At 34.5% G+C, this 17,897-nt stretch overlaps 1 protein-coding gene across 1 annotated transcript; it reads left to right on the top strand.

The window, feature by feature from the left end:
- Positions 1–8,592: 8,592 nt before the first annotated feature.
- Positions 8,593–16,955, top strand: LOC140876360 (uncharacterized). The gene is made up of 2 exons (XM_073280308.1): positions 8,593–13,870; positions 16,658–16,955. Exon 1 carries the CDS (start codon positions 8,700–8,702, stop codon positions 9,675–9,677), a length of 978 nt encoding a protein of 325 aa, XP_073136409.1. The 5' UTR covers positions 8,593–8,699; the 3' UTR covers positions 9,678–13,870; positions 16,658–16,955.
- The last annotated feature ends 942 nt before the right edge of the window (positions 16,956–17,897 follow it).

Below are 17,897 nucleotides of genomic sequence, written 5' to 3'. Positions count from 1 at the left end.
TTGTTTGATACTTTTTTTTATATTAAGCAGCGACAACAAGTTTACGATTGTTGAATCCGACATTTTGGTGATAACAAACAACAACTCATTGTATAGGAATGTGCTACCAATATTTTGTATTTCAGGAATCTACTACAACTCCTACCGCAACCGTCTAAACCCTTCAAGTTATCTATCGGAAGCTTGTCAACCGCCTTTGTCTCTCGACCGGTTACAGTCACAAGCCTATCAACTGGTTATTCAAACCAGCAGAGGATAAATCTATCTACCGGTAGAGTGCCAACTGCTTATCAAGATATCTCAAGACAAGTACTTGTGACAAGACGTTCATTGCAAAATCTTTATCAAAAGCAGAACCGGCGTATCAGAAGATCTGTTGACTCTTGCATCGAGACAACAGGTTGCACTAAAATGGCAAAAACGCAGAATGGCTACAGATAAAGCATTCGACCGTTTATACCAGTTTTGGACCCTGGAAGTTGTCTGCATTTAAAGAAGTGTACGATCTTCATGCAGAATCATCAATGCATTTATGAAGCATTAAATGTGCATTCAATGCAGCATCAGAACGTTCAAAATAAAGACGTTGATGATTGACCTATATAAAGGGAAGATTGCTCAAGAAGTGACAAGAAGACAAGCAACACGAAAAATCTCAATCAACTCAATCACTTGAATACTATCAGAAGTCCTCATCTGATATACTGAAGCAATACTTGAGCATACTTACAAGATCATTCACTTGCTGCTCAAATAAACCCTCGCCTACAGTTTACATATCTGATCTTCAAGGATCATCCTAGGGTTTCCAAGCCTCTCGACCGCTCTGCAGTTTGAGAAGCTCAACCGAACTATACTCATTATTGAAGAGACTTGAAGCTACTCTGAAAGCTTCCACCAGTCTGATAAGAACTGAGAATCTTATCTGTGTAAATCTAGGAGTTTCGGATTAGGCATTGGATAAGTCCTAAGTCTGAAGTGGGTGTATTGCAAGACGTTGTAATAACCAAAGTCTTCTAGTGAATTCCTTCCTAAGTGGAAGAAGGGGAGACGTAGAAGGATTAAGCCTTCGAACTTCCAAAAATCGTGCCTTAGTCTTTACTGCTATTTATCTTACATATTGCTCATACATTGTGTTCTAAACTTTGCATCACTAAAACCTCTGAACTATTTCCGCACTATTTAAGTTGTTCAAACCGTTTTAGAAGTTGAGAAAACAGATTAAGTGAACTAAACTTCACTTGATCATTTTGAAAAGAAAGAAGAAAAGTTTCAGAGTGTATTCACCCCCCCCCCCCCTCTACCCTCTGAACCGATCCCAACAACGATCAACACCTATTCTCATACTCGAGTTGTAAGTATTTTCTGAGCATTTGTGGTGTTATTTCACGGAGCTAGCTTCAGATTCTTTTTACGAGTTTCTTTATTTAATTTTGGAAAGAGTTAGTGTATAATATGTTCATGTTGTTTTAGCTAGTATTTGGATTTTTAATTATTAAATGATATAATTTATATATGTTTTAGTGTTTGTTGTGGTATTAATTTTATTGGTTTCTATATTTTTTAATCTTTCGTGGCTAAAATTTATTGGTTTCTATATTTTTTAATCTTTTGTGGCTAAATTAGTCATGGTTTTTTTAAAAACCGTGGCTAATTTAGCCACAACTTTTTTAATACCGTGGTTAAATTAACCACGGTTTTTGCATAAAACCGTGGTTAATTTAACCACAGTTTGATTAAAATCGTGGTTAAATTAGCCATGGTTTTTTTAATAACCGTGGTAACATTAACCACGGTTTGATTAAAACCGTGGCTAAATTAGCCACAATTATTTTATTCCGTGGTTAAAATAGCCACGACTTTTAAAAAAACCGTGGCTAATTTAGCCACGGTTTTATACAAAATCGTGGTTAAATTTAGCCACGGTTTTAAACCGTGGCTAAATTTAACAACGATGGATTTAACCACGGTTTCAAAAACCGTGGCTAATACCGTGGATAAATCAATTTAATCACGGTTTTAACCACGGTTTTGGCCGTGGCTAAACTCAAAGTTTTTTTGTAGTGTTAATTCTAGCACAGGATCAAAATAAAATATTTGAAAATTTTTGAAATCAGATGATGTTGAAATTTAAACATATTTTCTTTGATATTAAAGTAAACGTCATCAAATTGATTTTAAATCACCTATTATATTAAAGGATACTCGACTTTAATTAATAACATAGAAGATTAGGTTAAGGGAATTGACTACTGAAAGGAATATTAATTCCTTGAAAATCTTTTCCTTAAGCGTGCTAATTAAAATAATGAATTTTGCCTTCTAGACAAAAGATTTGATATGATATGGTTAAATATTCTATGATCTCGATAATATATTTAGGATATATATTTAACTTAATTATATCTTGATATCGAATTGAAAAGATTTATGTTTATGAAATATTATCAAGATATGAATTGATATGATAGGGTAAATATTTATGTGTTATTATCGAAAATATTGAGATAAAATATTTACCTAGATTGAGTATTATCTTGATAAGGAAATATTGTGTATTATCGTTATCATATATTATCAAGATGGTATCAAAAGAATCTAATTCCTAACAAAGACTTATTTTCTTATTTATGTAGGACTATACAAGGAATCATTTCTCTGTTTGGACTCTCATCTATAAGTAAAGGATTCTGCGCACAAACAATTGTACACTTCAGAGGAAAATTCAGAAGAGCTTTCAAAAAAAATCACATAGAAGAATTCGAAGATTCTGAAGAAGTTTTGCAACCATCTTTGTTGCTTGTCCCCGTGCTGCTGTTCGTGTTGAAGACATCAAAGACAACACTATGGGAACTGTGTTGATCGAAGATCTTTTTTGTCTCTTCAATTTAGGCTACGGGAGTTGCATCTGATTTGTTTTATATTCTGATTATTTAGGATGCAAGTTTGATTTCTAAACTTGTTGAGAAATTTAGGATTTAATGATTTTTCGTAAAATCACTAGGATTATTTTTGTAAGACTGATCTTACGTTTACTAGTGATATTTAGCCCTAAGGCGCGAGTTTTTATACTCATGCAAAATTAATTTCTTGTGTTATTTATTTTTGTTTATATTTTGTTGCACTGTGTTGTCATTGATGTTGTGACACCACGGACAACACTGACTCTTTATTTTAACCTACAATTACAATACGTTTTCCATCAAGTGGCATCAGAGCCAACTCTTGACCTTACTAAGAGAGATTCTGGTTATTTTTGTTTTGTAGGTTTATCATGGACGTGCCGGTTGTTGACGTCAGATTTCGACCACCAGAAGTCAATAATTCAGATTTATGTGAAGATTCAATTTCTTTGATCACCCAAAAGTTTGAAAATTATTTGAAAAGAAGAAACAAACAAAAATTTGGACAACAATTTAAGCACCCTAATTTTTCTGCTCCTGAAAATCTGTTGAGGGTGTCACCTACTCGAGAACCATCTCGACCAAGGTATGTTGTTAATCATGAATCTAATACCAAGTATTTTGATTATGTGCAATGCAGGGAATGCAAAGGATATGGACACTATGCAATTGAATGTGCAAATCGATTCCACAAAGGTATGACTATGTTCTTGAGTGATGATGACTCTGACAGAGATCAAGAACAGAATGATGAAGAAGATCATATCTCCCTGGCTGCATTGTTGAAAGCAAAGAAATGTTTTCAAGTCAACCCACTGGGTGTTGCCTCCAGTGTTGCAACACCAAGTCGCAATACCAGTGAAAAATCAGTTTGCTTGAATACATCTACTCTTGGTAATTTTGGTGATCAGGAAGCTGTCAATGATGATATAACTCTAGAGTGTGTACAGGAACTTTATGAGGAGTTGTATGCTGATCGGATCAAATGGAATAATTTGAACACAGCTCTCTCTAAAGAAAATTATGATTTGAAGTCTACCATGGCCAAGCTTGAAGTGATTCTAGGTAAGAAAAATCTTGAATTCTGCAAGGATAAGGGGGAGCTTGAAAAGGTAACTCTAAATCTTGCTAAGTATAATTCAAGTACATCTAAGCTTGATTTTATAATGGGTAAAGATGGTAAGGTTGGTCTAGGGTTAGTTAACAGAGTGTTTGAAGTTGGAGAATCATCAAAACCAACTGTGTTTGTGAAAAAAGGTAGCAATACTTCTAGCACATCCATTGTCGCTCCGTCATTCAAAAATTCTCCATCAAAAGAGTGTGTTCCTCCTCAAATGCCAAAGCAATGAAAGCGCCATTTTTTGTGTCATTACTGTTTCAAACCAGATCACATCAGGTCTTTTTGTTTCAAGACCAGGAATGACTGCATGTATTGGAAGTCAAAGCTGATGTTGCCCCCCGTGTTGCACAACACCAGGCGCAACACCACCAAAAACAGACCCACAACAAAGAAAATTTGGGTACTAAAGTTTGATTTTCAGTATTTTGTTGTTTATACTTCCTTGAAAACTAACATTGCAGGTCACTGGTACTTTCATAGTGGAAGCTCATGTCATATTACAGGTTCAAAAGAGCATCTCATGGACCATATTGAACAAAGATGTGGTACAGTGACTTATGGAGGTGGTGCAAAAGGAAGGATTGGTGGCAAAGGAACACCAAACGTGGAAGGATTTTCAAAGTTTCACAATGTGCTACTTGTCAAGGGACTAATCTCAAACTTGATTTCTTTTAGTCAATTGTGTGATGATGATTGTCATGTCAAGTTTGATAAAAATACTTGTGAAATTTTTGATAATGCTAACATATGTGTTTTGATAGGTACAAGATCAGCAAAGTACTACCAGCTTGGAGAGAAATTTCCTGCAACCACATGAAAGTGGATGGTCTTGATTTATGGCACCAAAAGATGTGTCATGTAAATTTGAAGACATTGAAAAATCTATGTAAGTATGAAGCTGTCCAAGGTATGTCTATTTTGAATTCTGGAGTTCCATATGTTTGTGGTGCATGCCAAATAGGTAAGAAAACTCTCGTTTTGCACCTCATGTTACAACACTTTGGAACAACACGATGCCTTGAACTTTTGCATTTGGATTTAATGGATCCTATGGAACTGGAAAGCTATGGAGGTAAGAAGTTTTCTTTTGTGTGTGTTGATGACTTCTCACGTTTTACATGCGTAAGATTCTTCATAGAAAAGTCAGATACATTTGATATTTTTAAGAATTTACTCACAAAGATTACTAACCTGCATAACTTGAAGGTTGGAATGATCAGGACAGACTATGGTAAGGAATTTGAGAAATATTCATTTTCATCTTTGAGTGATAAGAAAGGCATATCACATGAGTTTTCTGCCCCAAAAACTCCTCAACACAATGGCATGGCCAAAAGAAAGAATATGACGTTGTAGAAGATGGCTAGGGTGATGCTGAGCTCAACGAATATCTCAAAAAGATTTTGGGCAGAAGTCGTGGATACAACTTGTCGTGTATTGAATCGAGTATACTTAAGGAGTGGTTCTACTATGACTTCCTATGAGATTCTCATAGGAAAGAAGCCAAACCTTAAATTCTTTCATGTTTTTGGTTGTATTTGTTTGTTTTGAATGAAAGAGATCATCTAGTCAAATTTGATTCCAAAAGTGAAAAATGTTTGTTTCTTGGATATGCTTTGAATAGTCATGCATGTAGAATATGTAATATGAGAACTGGAGCAGTTATGGAATCTATTAATGTAGATTTTGATGATTTTGCAGATATCGAAGGAAAAATTACTAAGGATGATCTGCTGGAAATTTTCAGTCCATTGAAAGATCCAAGTGTTGTCTCTGATGTTGCAACATCAAGCACAACATTGGGTCTAACAGTGACTGAAACTGAAGATAATCAACCAAGAAATGATTATGTTTTTTTGATAAATGATGTTAAGGACATTTCAAGCAAAATACAGAAGAACCATCCATCATCACAGACTTTTGAAGATGCTTCTGAAACAATGCAAACTCGGATGAAGGACAAAGTGGACTACCTCAAGGTGATTGGGTTAGTATGCGTGAGTTTCATGTCCACAAACGAGGTAAGGTTGATTGAACATCTTCTTGAAATTGGCTTCAAATGAGGTAAGTTTGATAAAACTTTTTTTATTCAAAAGCCCAAAGGTGAAATACCTGTTTGCCAAGTTTTTGTGGATGACATTATTTTTTGTGCTTCTTCTCAAAAGCATGTTGTTGATTTTGTTGAATGCATATCTTTCATCTTTGAATTGAGCATGATAGTTGAGTTGAGTTATTTTCTTGGTTTTGATGTTAAGAAAATTCATGATGGTATTTTTCTGTCCCAAAGCAAGTATGTCAAATTTTGGTGAAAAATTTCTGTAATGAGAACACTAAAAGTATGAAAACATCAATAGGATCTAGTGAAAAGTTGGGTAAGAATGGAGTTGCGGCCGGTGTTGCCAACACCATGTACCACATCGTGATTGGAAGTTTTTTGTACTTAACTGCAATTCATGCTGATATCATGTTTAGTGTGTGTTTATGTGCTAGGTACAGTTTTTACTGCTATTTATCTTACATATTGCTCATACATTGTGTTCTAAACTTTGCATCACTAAAACCTCTGAACTATTTCCGCACTATTTAAGTTGTTCAAACCGTTTTAGAAGTTGAGAAAACAGATTAAGTGAACTAAACTTCACTTGATCATTTTGAAAAGAAAGAAGAAAAGTTTCAGAGTGTATTCACCCCCCCCCCCCCCTCTACCCTCTGAACCGATCCCAACAACGATCAACACCTATTCTCATACTCGAGTTGTAAGTATTTTCTGAGCATTTGTGGTGTTATTTCACGGAGCTAGCTTCAGATTCTTTTTACGAGTTTCTTTATTTAATTTTGGAAAGAGTTAGTGTATAATATGTTCATGTTGTTTTAGCTAGTATTTGGATTTTTAATTATTAAATGATATAATTTATATATGTTTTAGTGTTTGTTGTGGTATTAATTTTATTGGTTTCTATATTTTTTAATCTTTCGTGGCTAAAATTTATTGGTTTCTATATTTTTTAATCTTTTGTGGCTAAATTAGTCATGGTTTTTTTAAAAACCGTGGCTAATTTAGCCACAACTTTTTTAATACCGTGGTTAAATTAACCACGGTTTTTGCATAAAACCGTGGTTAATTTAACCACAGTTTGATTAAAATCGTGGTTAAATTAGCCATGGTTTTTTTAATAACCGTGGTAACATTAACCACGGTTTGATTAAAACCGTGGCTAAATTAGCCACAGTTATTTTATTCCGTGGTTAAAATAGCCACGACTTTTAAAAAAACCGTGGCTAATTTAGCCACGGTTTTATACAAAATCGTGGTTAAATTTAGCCACGGTTTTAAACCGTGGCTAAATTTAACAACGATGGATTTAACCACGGTTTCAAAAACCGTGGCTAATACCGTGGATAAATCAATTTAATCACGGTTTTAACCACGGTTTTGGCCGTGGCTAAACTCAAAGTTTTTTTGTAGTGTTAATTCTAGCACAGGATCAAAATAAAATATTTGAAAATTTTTGAAATCAGATGATGTTGAAATTTAAACATATTTTCTTTGATATTAAAGTAAACGTCATCAAATTGATTTTAAATCACCTATTATATTAAAGGATACTCGACTTTAATTAATAACATAGAAGATTAGGTTAAGGGAATTGACTACTGAAAGGAATATTAATTCCTTGAAAATCTTTTCCTTAAGCGTGCTAATTAAAATAATGAATTTTGCCTTCTAGACAAAAGATTTGATATGATATGGTTAAATATTCTATGATCTCGATAATATATTTAGGATATATATTTAACTTAATTATATCTTGATATCGAATTGAAAAGATTTATGTTTATGAAATATTATCAAGATATGAATTGATATGATAGGGTAAATATTTATGTGTTATTATCGAAAATATTGAGATAAAATATTTACCTAGATTGAGTATTATCTTGATAAGGAAATATTGTGTATTATCGTTATCATATATTATCAAGATGGTATCAAAAGAATCTAATTCCTAACAAAGACTTATTTTCTTATTTATGTAGGACTATACAAGGAATCATTTCTCTGTTTGGACTCTCATCTATAAGTAAAGGATTCTGCGCACAAACAATTGTACACTTCAGAGGAAAATTCAGAAGAGCTTTCAAAAAAAATCCCATAGAAGAATTCGAAGATTCTGAAGAAGTTTTGCAACCATCTTTGTTGCTTGTCCCCGTGCTGCTGTTCGTGTTGAAGACATCAAAGACAACACTATGGGAACTGTGTTGATCGAAGATCTTTTTTGTCTCTTCAATTTAGGCTACGGGAGTTGCATCTGATTTGTTTTATATTCTGATTATTTAGGATGCAAGTTTGATTTCTAAACTTGTTGAGAAATTTATGATTTAATGATTTTTCGTAAAATCACTAGGATTATTTTTGTAAGACTGATCTTACGTTTACTAGTGATATTTAGCCCTAAGGCGCGAGTTTTTATACTCATGCAAAATTAATTTCTTGTGTTATTTATTTTTGTTTATATTTTGTTGCACTGTGTTGTCATTGATGTTGTGACACCACGGACAACACTGACTCTTTATTTTAACCTACAATTACAATACGTTTTCCATCAAGTGGCATCAGAGCCAACTCTTGACCTTACTAAGAGAGATTCTGGTTATTTTTGTTTTGTAGGTTTATCATGGACGTGCCGGTTGTTGACGTCAGATTTCGACCACCAGAAGTCAATAATTCAGATTTATGTGAAGATTCAATTTCTTTGATCACCCAAAAGTTTGAAAATTATTTGAAAAGAAGAAACAAACAAAAATTTGGACAACAATTTAAGCACCCTAATTTTTCTGCTCCTGAAAATCTGTTGAGGGTGTCACCTACTCGAGAACCATCTCGACCAAGGTATGTTGTTAATCATGAATCTAATACCAAGTATTTTGATTATGTGCAATGCAGGGAATGCAAAGGATATGGACACTATGCAATTGAATGTGCAAATCGATTCCACAAAGGTATGACTATGTTCTTGAGTGATGATGACTCTGACAGAGATCAAGAACAGAATGATGAAGAAGATCATATCTCCCTGGCTGCATTGTTGAAAGCAAAGAAATGTTTTCAAGTCAACCCACTGGGTGTTGCCTCCAGTGTTGCAACACCAAGTCGCAATACCAGTGAAAAATCAGTTTGCTTGAATACATCTACTCTTGGTAATTTTGGTGATCAGGAAGCTGTCAATGATGATATAACTCTAGAGTGTGTACAGGAACTTTATGAGGAGTTGTATGCTGATCGGATCAAACGGAATAATTTGAACACAGCTCTCTCTAAAGAAAATTATGATTTGAAGTCTACCATGGCCAAGCTTGAAGTGATTCTAGGTAAGAAAAATCTTGAATTCTGCAAGGATAAGGGGGAGCTTGAAAAGGTAACTCTAAATCTTGCTAAGTATAATTCAAGTACATCTAAGCTTGATTTTATAATGGGTAAAGATGGTAAGGTTGGTCTAGGGTTAGTTAACAGAGTGTTTGAAGTTGGAGAATCATCAAAACCAACTGTGTTTGTGAAAAAAGGTAGCAATACTTCTAGCACATCCATTGTCGCTCCGTCATTCAAAAATTCTCCATCAAAAGAGTGTGTTCCTCCTCAAATGCCAAAGCAATGAAAGCGCCATTTTTTGTGTCATTACTGTTTCAAACCAGATCACATCAGGTCTTTTTGTTTCAAGACCAGGAATGACTGCATGTATTGGAAGTCAAAGCTGATGTTGCCCCCCGTGTTGCACAACACCAGGCGCAACACCACCAAAAACAGACCCACAACAAAGAAAATTTGGGTACTAAAGTTTGATTTTCAGTATTTTGTTGTTTATACTTCCTTGAAAACTAACATTGCAGGTCACTGGTACTTTCATAGTGGAAGCTCATGTCATATTACAGGTTCAAAAGAGCATCTCATGGACCATATTGAACAAAGATGTGGTACAGTGACTTATGGAGGTGGTGCAAAAGGAAGGATTGGTGGCAAAGGAACACCAAACGTGGAAGGATTTTCAAAGTTTCACAATGTGCTACTTGTCAAGGGACTAATCTCAAACTTGATTTCTTTTAGTCAATTGTGTGATGATGATTGTCATGTCAAGTTTGATAAAAATACTTGTGAAATTTTTGATAATGCTAACATATGTGTTTTGATAGGTACAAGATCAGCAAAGTACTACCAGCTTGGAGAGAAATTTCCTGCAACCACATGAAAGTGGATGGTCTTGATTTATGGCACCAAAAGATGTGTCATGTAAATTTGAAGACATTGAAAAATCTATGTAAGTATGAAGCTGTCCAAGGTATGTCTATTTTGAATTCTGGAGTTCCATATGTTTGTGGTGCATGCCAAATAGGTAAGAAAACTCTCGTTTTGCACCTCATGTTACAACACTTTGGAACAACACGATGCCTTGAACTTTTGCATTTGGATTTAATGGATCCTATGGAACTGGAAAGCTATGGAGGTAAGAAGTTTTCTTTTGTGTGTGTTGATGACTTCTCACGTTTTACATGCGTAAGATTCTTCATAGAAAAGTCAGATACATTTGATATTTTTAAGAATTTACTCACAAAGATTACTAACCTGCATAACTTGAAGGTTGGAATGATCAGGACAGACTATGGTAAGGAATTTGAGAAATATTCATTTTCATCTTTGAGTGATAAGAAAGGCATATCACATGAGTTTTCTGCCCCAAAAACTCCTCAACACAATGGCATGGCCAAAAGAAAGAATATGACGTTGTAGAAGATGGCTAGGGTGATGCTGAGCTCAACGAATATCTCAAAAAGATTTTGGGCAGAAGTCGTGGATACAACTTGTCGTGTATTGAATCGAGTATACTTAAGGAGTGGTTCTACTATGACTTCCTATGAGATTCTCATAGGAAAGAAGCCAAACCTTAAATTCTTTCATGTTTTTGGTTGTATTTGTTTGTTTTGAATGAAAGAGATCATCTAGTCAAATTTGATTCCAAAAGTGAAAAATGTTTGTTTCTTGGATATGCTTTGAATAGTCATGCATGTAGAATATGTAATATGAGAACTGGAGCAGTTATGGAATCTATTAATGTAGATTTTGATGATTTTGCAGATATCGAAGGAAAAATTACTAAGGATGATCTGCTGGAAATTTTCAGTCCATTGAAAGATCCAAGTGTTGTCTCTGATGTTGCAACATCAAGCACAACATTGGGTCTAACAGTGACTGAAACTGAAGATAATCAACCAAGAAATGATTATGTTTTTTTGATAAATGATGTTAAGGACATTTCAAGCAAAATACAGAAGAACCATCCATCATCACAGACTTTTGAAGATGCTTCTGAAACAATGCAAACTCGGATGAAGGACAAAGTGGACTACCTCAAGGTGATTGGGTTAGTATGCGTGAGTTTCATGTCCACAAACGAGGTAAGGTTGATTGAACATCTTCTTGAAATTGGCTTCAAATGAGGTAAGTTTGATAAAACTTTTTTTATTCAAAAGCCCAAAGGTGAAATACCTGTTTGCCAAGTTTTTGTGGATGACATTATTTTTTGTGCTTCTTCTCAAAAGCATGTTGTTGATTTTGTTGAATGCATATCTTTCATCTTTGAATTGAGCATGATAGTTGAGTTGAGTTATTTTCTTGGTTTTGATGTTAAGAAAATTCATGATGGTATTTTTCTGTCCCAAAGCAAGTATGTCAAATTTTGGTGAAAAATTTCTGTAATGAGAACACTAAAAGTATGAAAACATCAATAGGATCTAGTGAAAAGTTGGGTAAGAATGGAGTTGCGGCCGGTGTTGCCAACACCATGTACCACATCGTGATTGGAAGTTTTTTGTACTTAACTGCAATTCATGCTGATATCATGTTTAGTGTGTGTTTATGTGCTAGGTACCAATCTGATCCTAAGGTCACACTTTTAAAAAAAGTAAAATGTATCTTAAGATACACCTCCGACACCTTGGATTTGAGATTGTGGTACACTAGAGAGACAAATACCATTCTTGTTGGTTTTACAGTGTGTTTATGTGCTGGGGTTTTGAATGATAGAACATGCACTATGGGAGGGTGTTTTTATCATGGAAATAGAAGTTTTTGTTCACAACTCCTTTGGATGAACCAAATGGTAGAGGATTATGAATTTAAAAGTGAACTCCCCATTTTTTATTGTGATAATTTGAGTGCGATTGACATTTCAAAAAATCCAGTTCAACACTCTCGCACAAAACTCATTAATATTCGTCGTTACTTTATTCGAGATTTGGTAGAAAAAAGTATGATCCGAATGGATTTTGTTGGAACTAATAACCAACTGATAGTTATATTCACAAAAGTTTTAGTTTTCGAGAGATTCTCTACTCTTTGGAGGTCTCTCAGCATGTGTGCATTATAATCTTTTGCTGGTGTTGTCGCCGGTGTTACAACACCATAGACAACACTGTTGTTTTTCTTTTTCATGCATGTTTAGGATTTTAGGCATTTTGCATTCACTTTGTGATGTGTAGTATTTTAATCTCTGTTACAGTGATTCGACTGATGCCAAGTTTTTCAGCAAAATTTTTATTAAACACACTGACCCTTGTTTATGGAACTCTGACTAAACCACTAAGTAGTTGAGAGATGCACGTGTATTCCATGTTCTTGTCCCATGTGAAAGGTGGTTTCGCAAATTCAGTGTTCAGCTTTTTAATAAGTTTGATGACCAATGTCATATGTACAAACTTTATCAATAATTGGAAGAAAATGGAAAAAGCTACCTAATTGAGTCCAATGAAGACTGTTTTTTTAGTGTGCAGGCTACCACTTCTGAAAATTTTCTGAAATCAAGGGTAATCAAGTGTGCAAGTTTCAAATACTTTTTGAAAAAATATGGTGTTGTTGTTGATGTTGTCAACATGAGAGGCAACACTACACTTGTGAACATATCATGTGCATGTGGTTGCATTTTGTTTTTATGTTGCATTCTGTTTTAGGCATAAAATAAGACATGCATATGCATTCAGAATTGTGAATATTTTCTGTTCAGGGTTTGACGTTCTAAATGAACAAATTTGGTGAAATACTCTATCTACTAAAAATTGAATTTTTGTGATTGACAATGATTTAGTGGAGTTGAGCCGATGTGGAGTTATTTATGGAAATTTTTGATTGCTTTCAATCTCGGATTATTATCATAATTGGGTTGAAATTTCCTCGATTTGAAAAGTTTTACCCATAAGAATTTTCGTTGGTAAGTGTTTCTGGATGAGTTTGTTAGAAGGTGAATGTTTGAATTCTGAATTTCTTTTTATTGTCCAATGAATTTCTTTTAAGCATATATTACTCATTGATTTGATCATTCTTATGCTTAATTGGTCTTTGCAGTAATCAAATTGCCTTCCTACATTCTCTCGCTTTGATTAACCTTAAGCTTATCTGCTTTCTGTGCTAATCAGATTGTCTTTTTTTTTATGGTTTTTCCAAACATTTGCCTACTTTTGTTGTCATTGAGGAAGAACCTGATGCAGATATGCAAAAGAAACTTGCAGATAACAGGCCTAGTATTTCTGGTATTTCATCTTCCATCTTTGAGAATGATGCATTTGAGGAAGCGAATACTAAAGATTCTGCTGGTGATGATGTTGTGAATGGTGTTGCCAACACTGGAGGCAACACTGTTTATGCAGATTGTGACATGTCACTTTCATTATCTAACAATTTATATTCAGAAGCTTCTACTGTTGATTGACATCAATATGTCAACCATGAGTTCATTGAAGAGAATAAGATTGATCTGGATGCTTGCAAGAGACAGAATTTGGTTGAATTTGTTCAAGACTCGAGGTATTTTTGCTACTGTCTTTGCTTTTGTTCATCACAATCGAAAGCCTGTTTTGAAACTCTTTACAAACCTCGCTGCTGGTGTAGATGCTGTGCAATCTATCAATTTTTACAGAGTGTCTGTGCATGAGCAAATAAATGTTTGATTCAGTTGTTATCAGTGCTCTATATCGCACTTTTGATCTTGAAGAGAAAGGGGTTCTGGTGAAAATCAATTAGTGTTGTGAAAAACGAGACTCCTTCAACCAAATCTACTGTGGTAACCAAGTACAAGGTGTGGTACTTTTTGCAATTGGAACTTGATGTCCTTTCAAGTTTGGTGAAGTTGATATTCAAGTTCATATTCCAATTTGCTGATTGAGGTTGATAAAGTCCACAAATTTTCCTTTTTCATCCCTCATCTTTGGGATTCTGGAATTAATATGGCTTTATCCGATACATTGTTGAGTCTTTGTCTCTGGTTGGTTAAGAATTGAAGGATGCTCATATTTTGTTGAAAGGGGAAATAGACCTAACTTGGTCTGAATCTGATATTGTGCCTCTTGTTGCCAACACTGCGTGCAACACTGCTCCCACAACTGATTTTCTGCAGATTACTCATGCTGTTGTACAATCTTTGATGGATCATGTAGTGAAGAAAATAAGAGAGGAGAAGGAAGACAGTGTATACTATGAAGCCTTATTGGCCGAGTATTGATTGATGATTGAATTTGATGTTTTTATTCCTCCTATTGCTACTGAGGACATTGTCTTTTATGATGATGATGAAGCTTCCTTGACTTAAGTTATGGACATTCTAAAGCAAGGGAAGGATGATATTTCTATGATTGTTTTTACTCATACTTCCGATGACGAGCTTGATAAAGAGATGCTGAAATAATTTGCTGCAATGAGACTCAATGTATCTGATAATTCCTCCACATCTAAGATGAGTATGATGCTTAAGCTAGTGAGGAATCAAGCCTTCTTAGGAAGATGATGCAAATGATGGTGTTGCTGATGGTGTTGCCAACATCACAGACAACACGGATGCTGCTGATTTTTATTTGACTACTGTCTTTTCCCACAAGTTCTACTCTGGAGAAGATGCTGCTGTATGGCTTTTGTATGTGAATCGAGGCTGAATGATGAGAAGAATATCGATGTGGATGCCTATGGAAGGATCAATTTGGTTGAATTTTTGAAGGATCAAAAGCTATTTTTATTGCAGTAGTGCCCTACAGCAGGAAACCAGTGCTGGAATTTTTGTGAGAAAAAAGCTTTTTGAGTTCAACCCTGCCACAATCAAGACACACCGGATGTTGAAGAGAGGAACCACCTTGATATTCATGAAGTTACTGCTTACTCATCGGTGTTTGCTCAAAAGTTTCCTGGACAACTCTCTGTTTCACAGCTCACATCCTTTTACTCTATCTTACACAAAACAGCTGTACGAAAATTGGATGCTTTCTACACGCTCCACTGTGGTGACTCGACCACAAGCGTTTGTGTTATTTGCTATAGAGACTGAGAGCACTTTCCTTTTTTTAGCAAAGCTCGTATTCAAGACTATACTCTAGTTTGCAGATGGAAGCTTAAAATCCATCAAGTGCCTTTTCCATATTTGATCTATGGAATTTTGGAGTTTTAAGGTTTGCTTTGCAATTTTGGTGAAGGTATCTATGAACTGACTGAAAATCTGCAGGCTGCAGCTGCTTTAATAAGAGGGAAGAGAAACCTTGACCTTCCTTGGTCTGAATCTACTGCTACTGTTACTGGTGCTGATGTTGTTCCCAATGTTGCCAACACGGGAGACAACACTGAAGAACCTGAAGAAATTGCGCCTCAACAATCCACTCTGGATTTCTCTCTCACTATCATTCAGGCTCTCATGGCTCATGTTGCGAAGAATACTGCCCAAGCTCAGGAGGACTTGGATCTTTATGGAGCCTTGTTAGGTGACTGTCGTACAAAATTTGGCATTTCTGACCAAAAAAAGGGAGAGAATGCACAAGATGAGGCTGGTCCATCTTGGACTAAGGACGATGAGGATGAGGACACTGATAATCAGGAGGGATCTGATACTGATCAATCTTAGATTGATTGGTGTCACCCATATTTTTTCCTTATCTCATCTTAACCTTAATTTTCTGATTTTTATCTCTTTTTGTTTTGATCTAGTTATGTGCCTTAATTGCTCTGATATGCTTTAACTAGACTAACTACTTCTACCCCTCTCATGCTTTGATATATGAATTATAGAATCCCTAAGCGTCAAAGTTCGTGTTATCCTTGGTGTTGCCAACACGAGGGACAACACCTTCAGGGGGAGACTTAAAATTCAGGGGAGAAGTGTTTTAAACTCAGGGGCAGTTTATGTTTATAATTATTTGTGCTGGTTTTGTCTAGAAAGGCAAAAAGGGGGAGAATGAAAGGAATATTAATTCCTTGAAAATCTTTTCCTTAAGCGTGCTAATTAGAATAATGAATTTTGCCTTCTAGACAAAAGATTTGATATGATATGGTTAAATATTCTATGATCTCGATAATATATTTAGGATATATATTTAACTTAATTATATCTTGATATCGAATTGAAAGGATTTATGTTTATGAAAATTATCAAGATATGAATTGATATGATAGGGTAAATATTCATGTGTTATTATCGAAAATATTGAGATAAAATATTTACCTAGATTGAGTATTATCTTGATAAGGAAATATTGTGTATTATCGTTATCATATATTATCAAGATGGTATCAAAAGAGTCTAATTTCTAACAAAGACTTATTTTCTTATTTATGTAGGACTCTACAAGGAATCCTTTCTTTGCTTGGACTCTCATCTATAAGTAAAGGATTCTGCGCACAAACAATTGTACACTTCAGAGGAGAATTCAAAAGAGCTTTCAAAGAAAATCACATAGAAGAATTCGAAGATTCTGAAATTGTTTTACAACCATCGTTGTTGCTTGTCCCCGTGCTGCCGTTCGTGTTGAAGACATCAGAGACAACACTGTGGGAACTGTGTTGATCGAAGATCTTTTCTGTCTCTTCAATTTAGGCTACGGGAGTTGCATCTGATTTGTTTTATATTCTGATTATTTAGGATGCAAGTTTGAGTTGAGAAATTTAGGATTTAATGACTTTTCGTAAAATCACTAGGATTATTTTTGTAAGACTGATCTTACGTTTACTAGTGATATTTAGCCCTAAGGCACCCGCGCGAGTTTTTATACTCGTGCAAAATTAATTTCTTGTGTTATTTATTTTTGTTTATATTCCGCTACACTGTGTTGTCGTTGATGCTGTGACACCGTGGACAACACTAACTCTTTATTTTAACCTACAATTACAATACGTTTTCTATCAACTACGACCAGCTGGTGATCATCCCCCGACGATTTTGACATTTCTAGTTAAGCAAGGTGGAATATTAAATCATAGATTAGAATATACTAATCCTTTCCTTTTATTTTATTAAATAATCAATTTCTTCCCAAGTATTTAGTGTAATTTTAATATTATACGTTTTGGACTTTTGGTAAAATATCCAAGTTATTATATATTTTCTAAAATATGATAACATATAGGACCAAAACCAAAAAAATAACCAAGTTTTATGTAAAACCATCTTTATATAATTGTGATAAATAATTTGTACCGTATAAATTTAAAATAAAAAATTTGAAATTTGAAGTGATGCTACTAAATCTTTTTATTCTTTGTTTCTACACTGATCACCACCAGCTCTTGTTCTGAATCAGTAAGAAATTCAATTAAGCATCCAAACAACTTGAGAAGAAAGAAAACAAAAAAGATACAAAATTGCCTTTTGTAATTCTATTTGACCATGATTTTAAAATATAACATTCTCAATTTTTTCCCTTTGTCTTGTGTTTGCATTTCCTTTGTATTTGAAGGTAATTTTGCAAATTTTTTTTTGAAGAAAGATCATAAATCAAAAAATTTGGTTGACCAAAGTCATTTTTCAAACTTTTAATTTAAAACCAATTGATGATTAATTAATGTAGTGGCTTTATTTAAA

This window comes from Henckelia pumila, chromosome 1, assembly GCF_033568475.1.
Source record: "Henckelia pumila isolate YLH828 chromosome 1, ASM3356847v2, whole genome shotgun sequence".
In the NCBI taxonomy this organism is placed as follows: domain Eukaryota; kingdom Viridiplantae; phylum Streptophyta; class Magnoliopsida; order Lamiales; family Gesneriaceae; genus Henckelia; species Henckelia pumila.
The sequence above is the reverse complement of the archived record's forward strand: the minus strand, read 5'-3'. Positions and strand labels throughout refer to the sequence as shown.

Coding starts and splice junctions, on each gene's coding strand:
- LOC140876360 (XM_073280308.1), top strand. CDS start 8,700: ATGGACGTGCCGGTTGTTGACGTCAGATTTCGACCACCAGAAGTCAAT.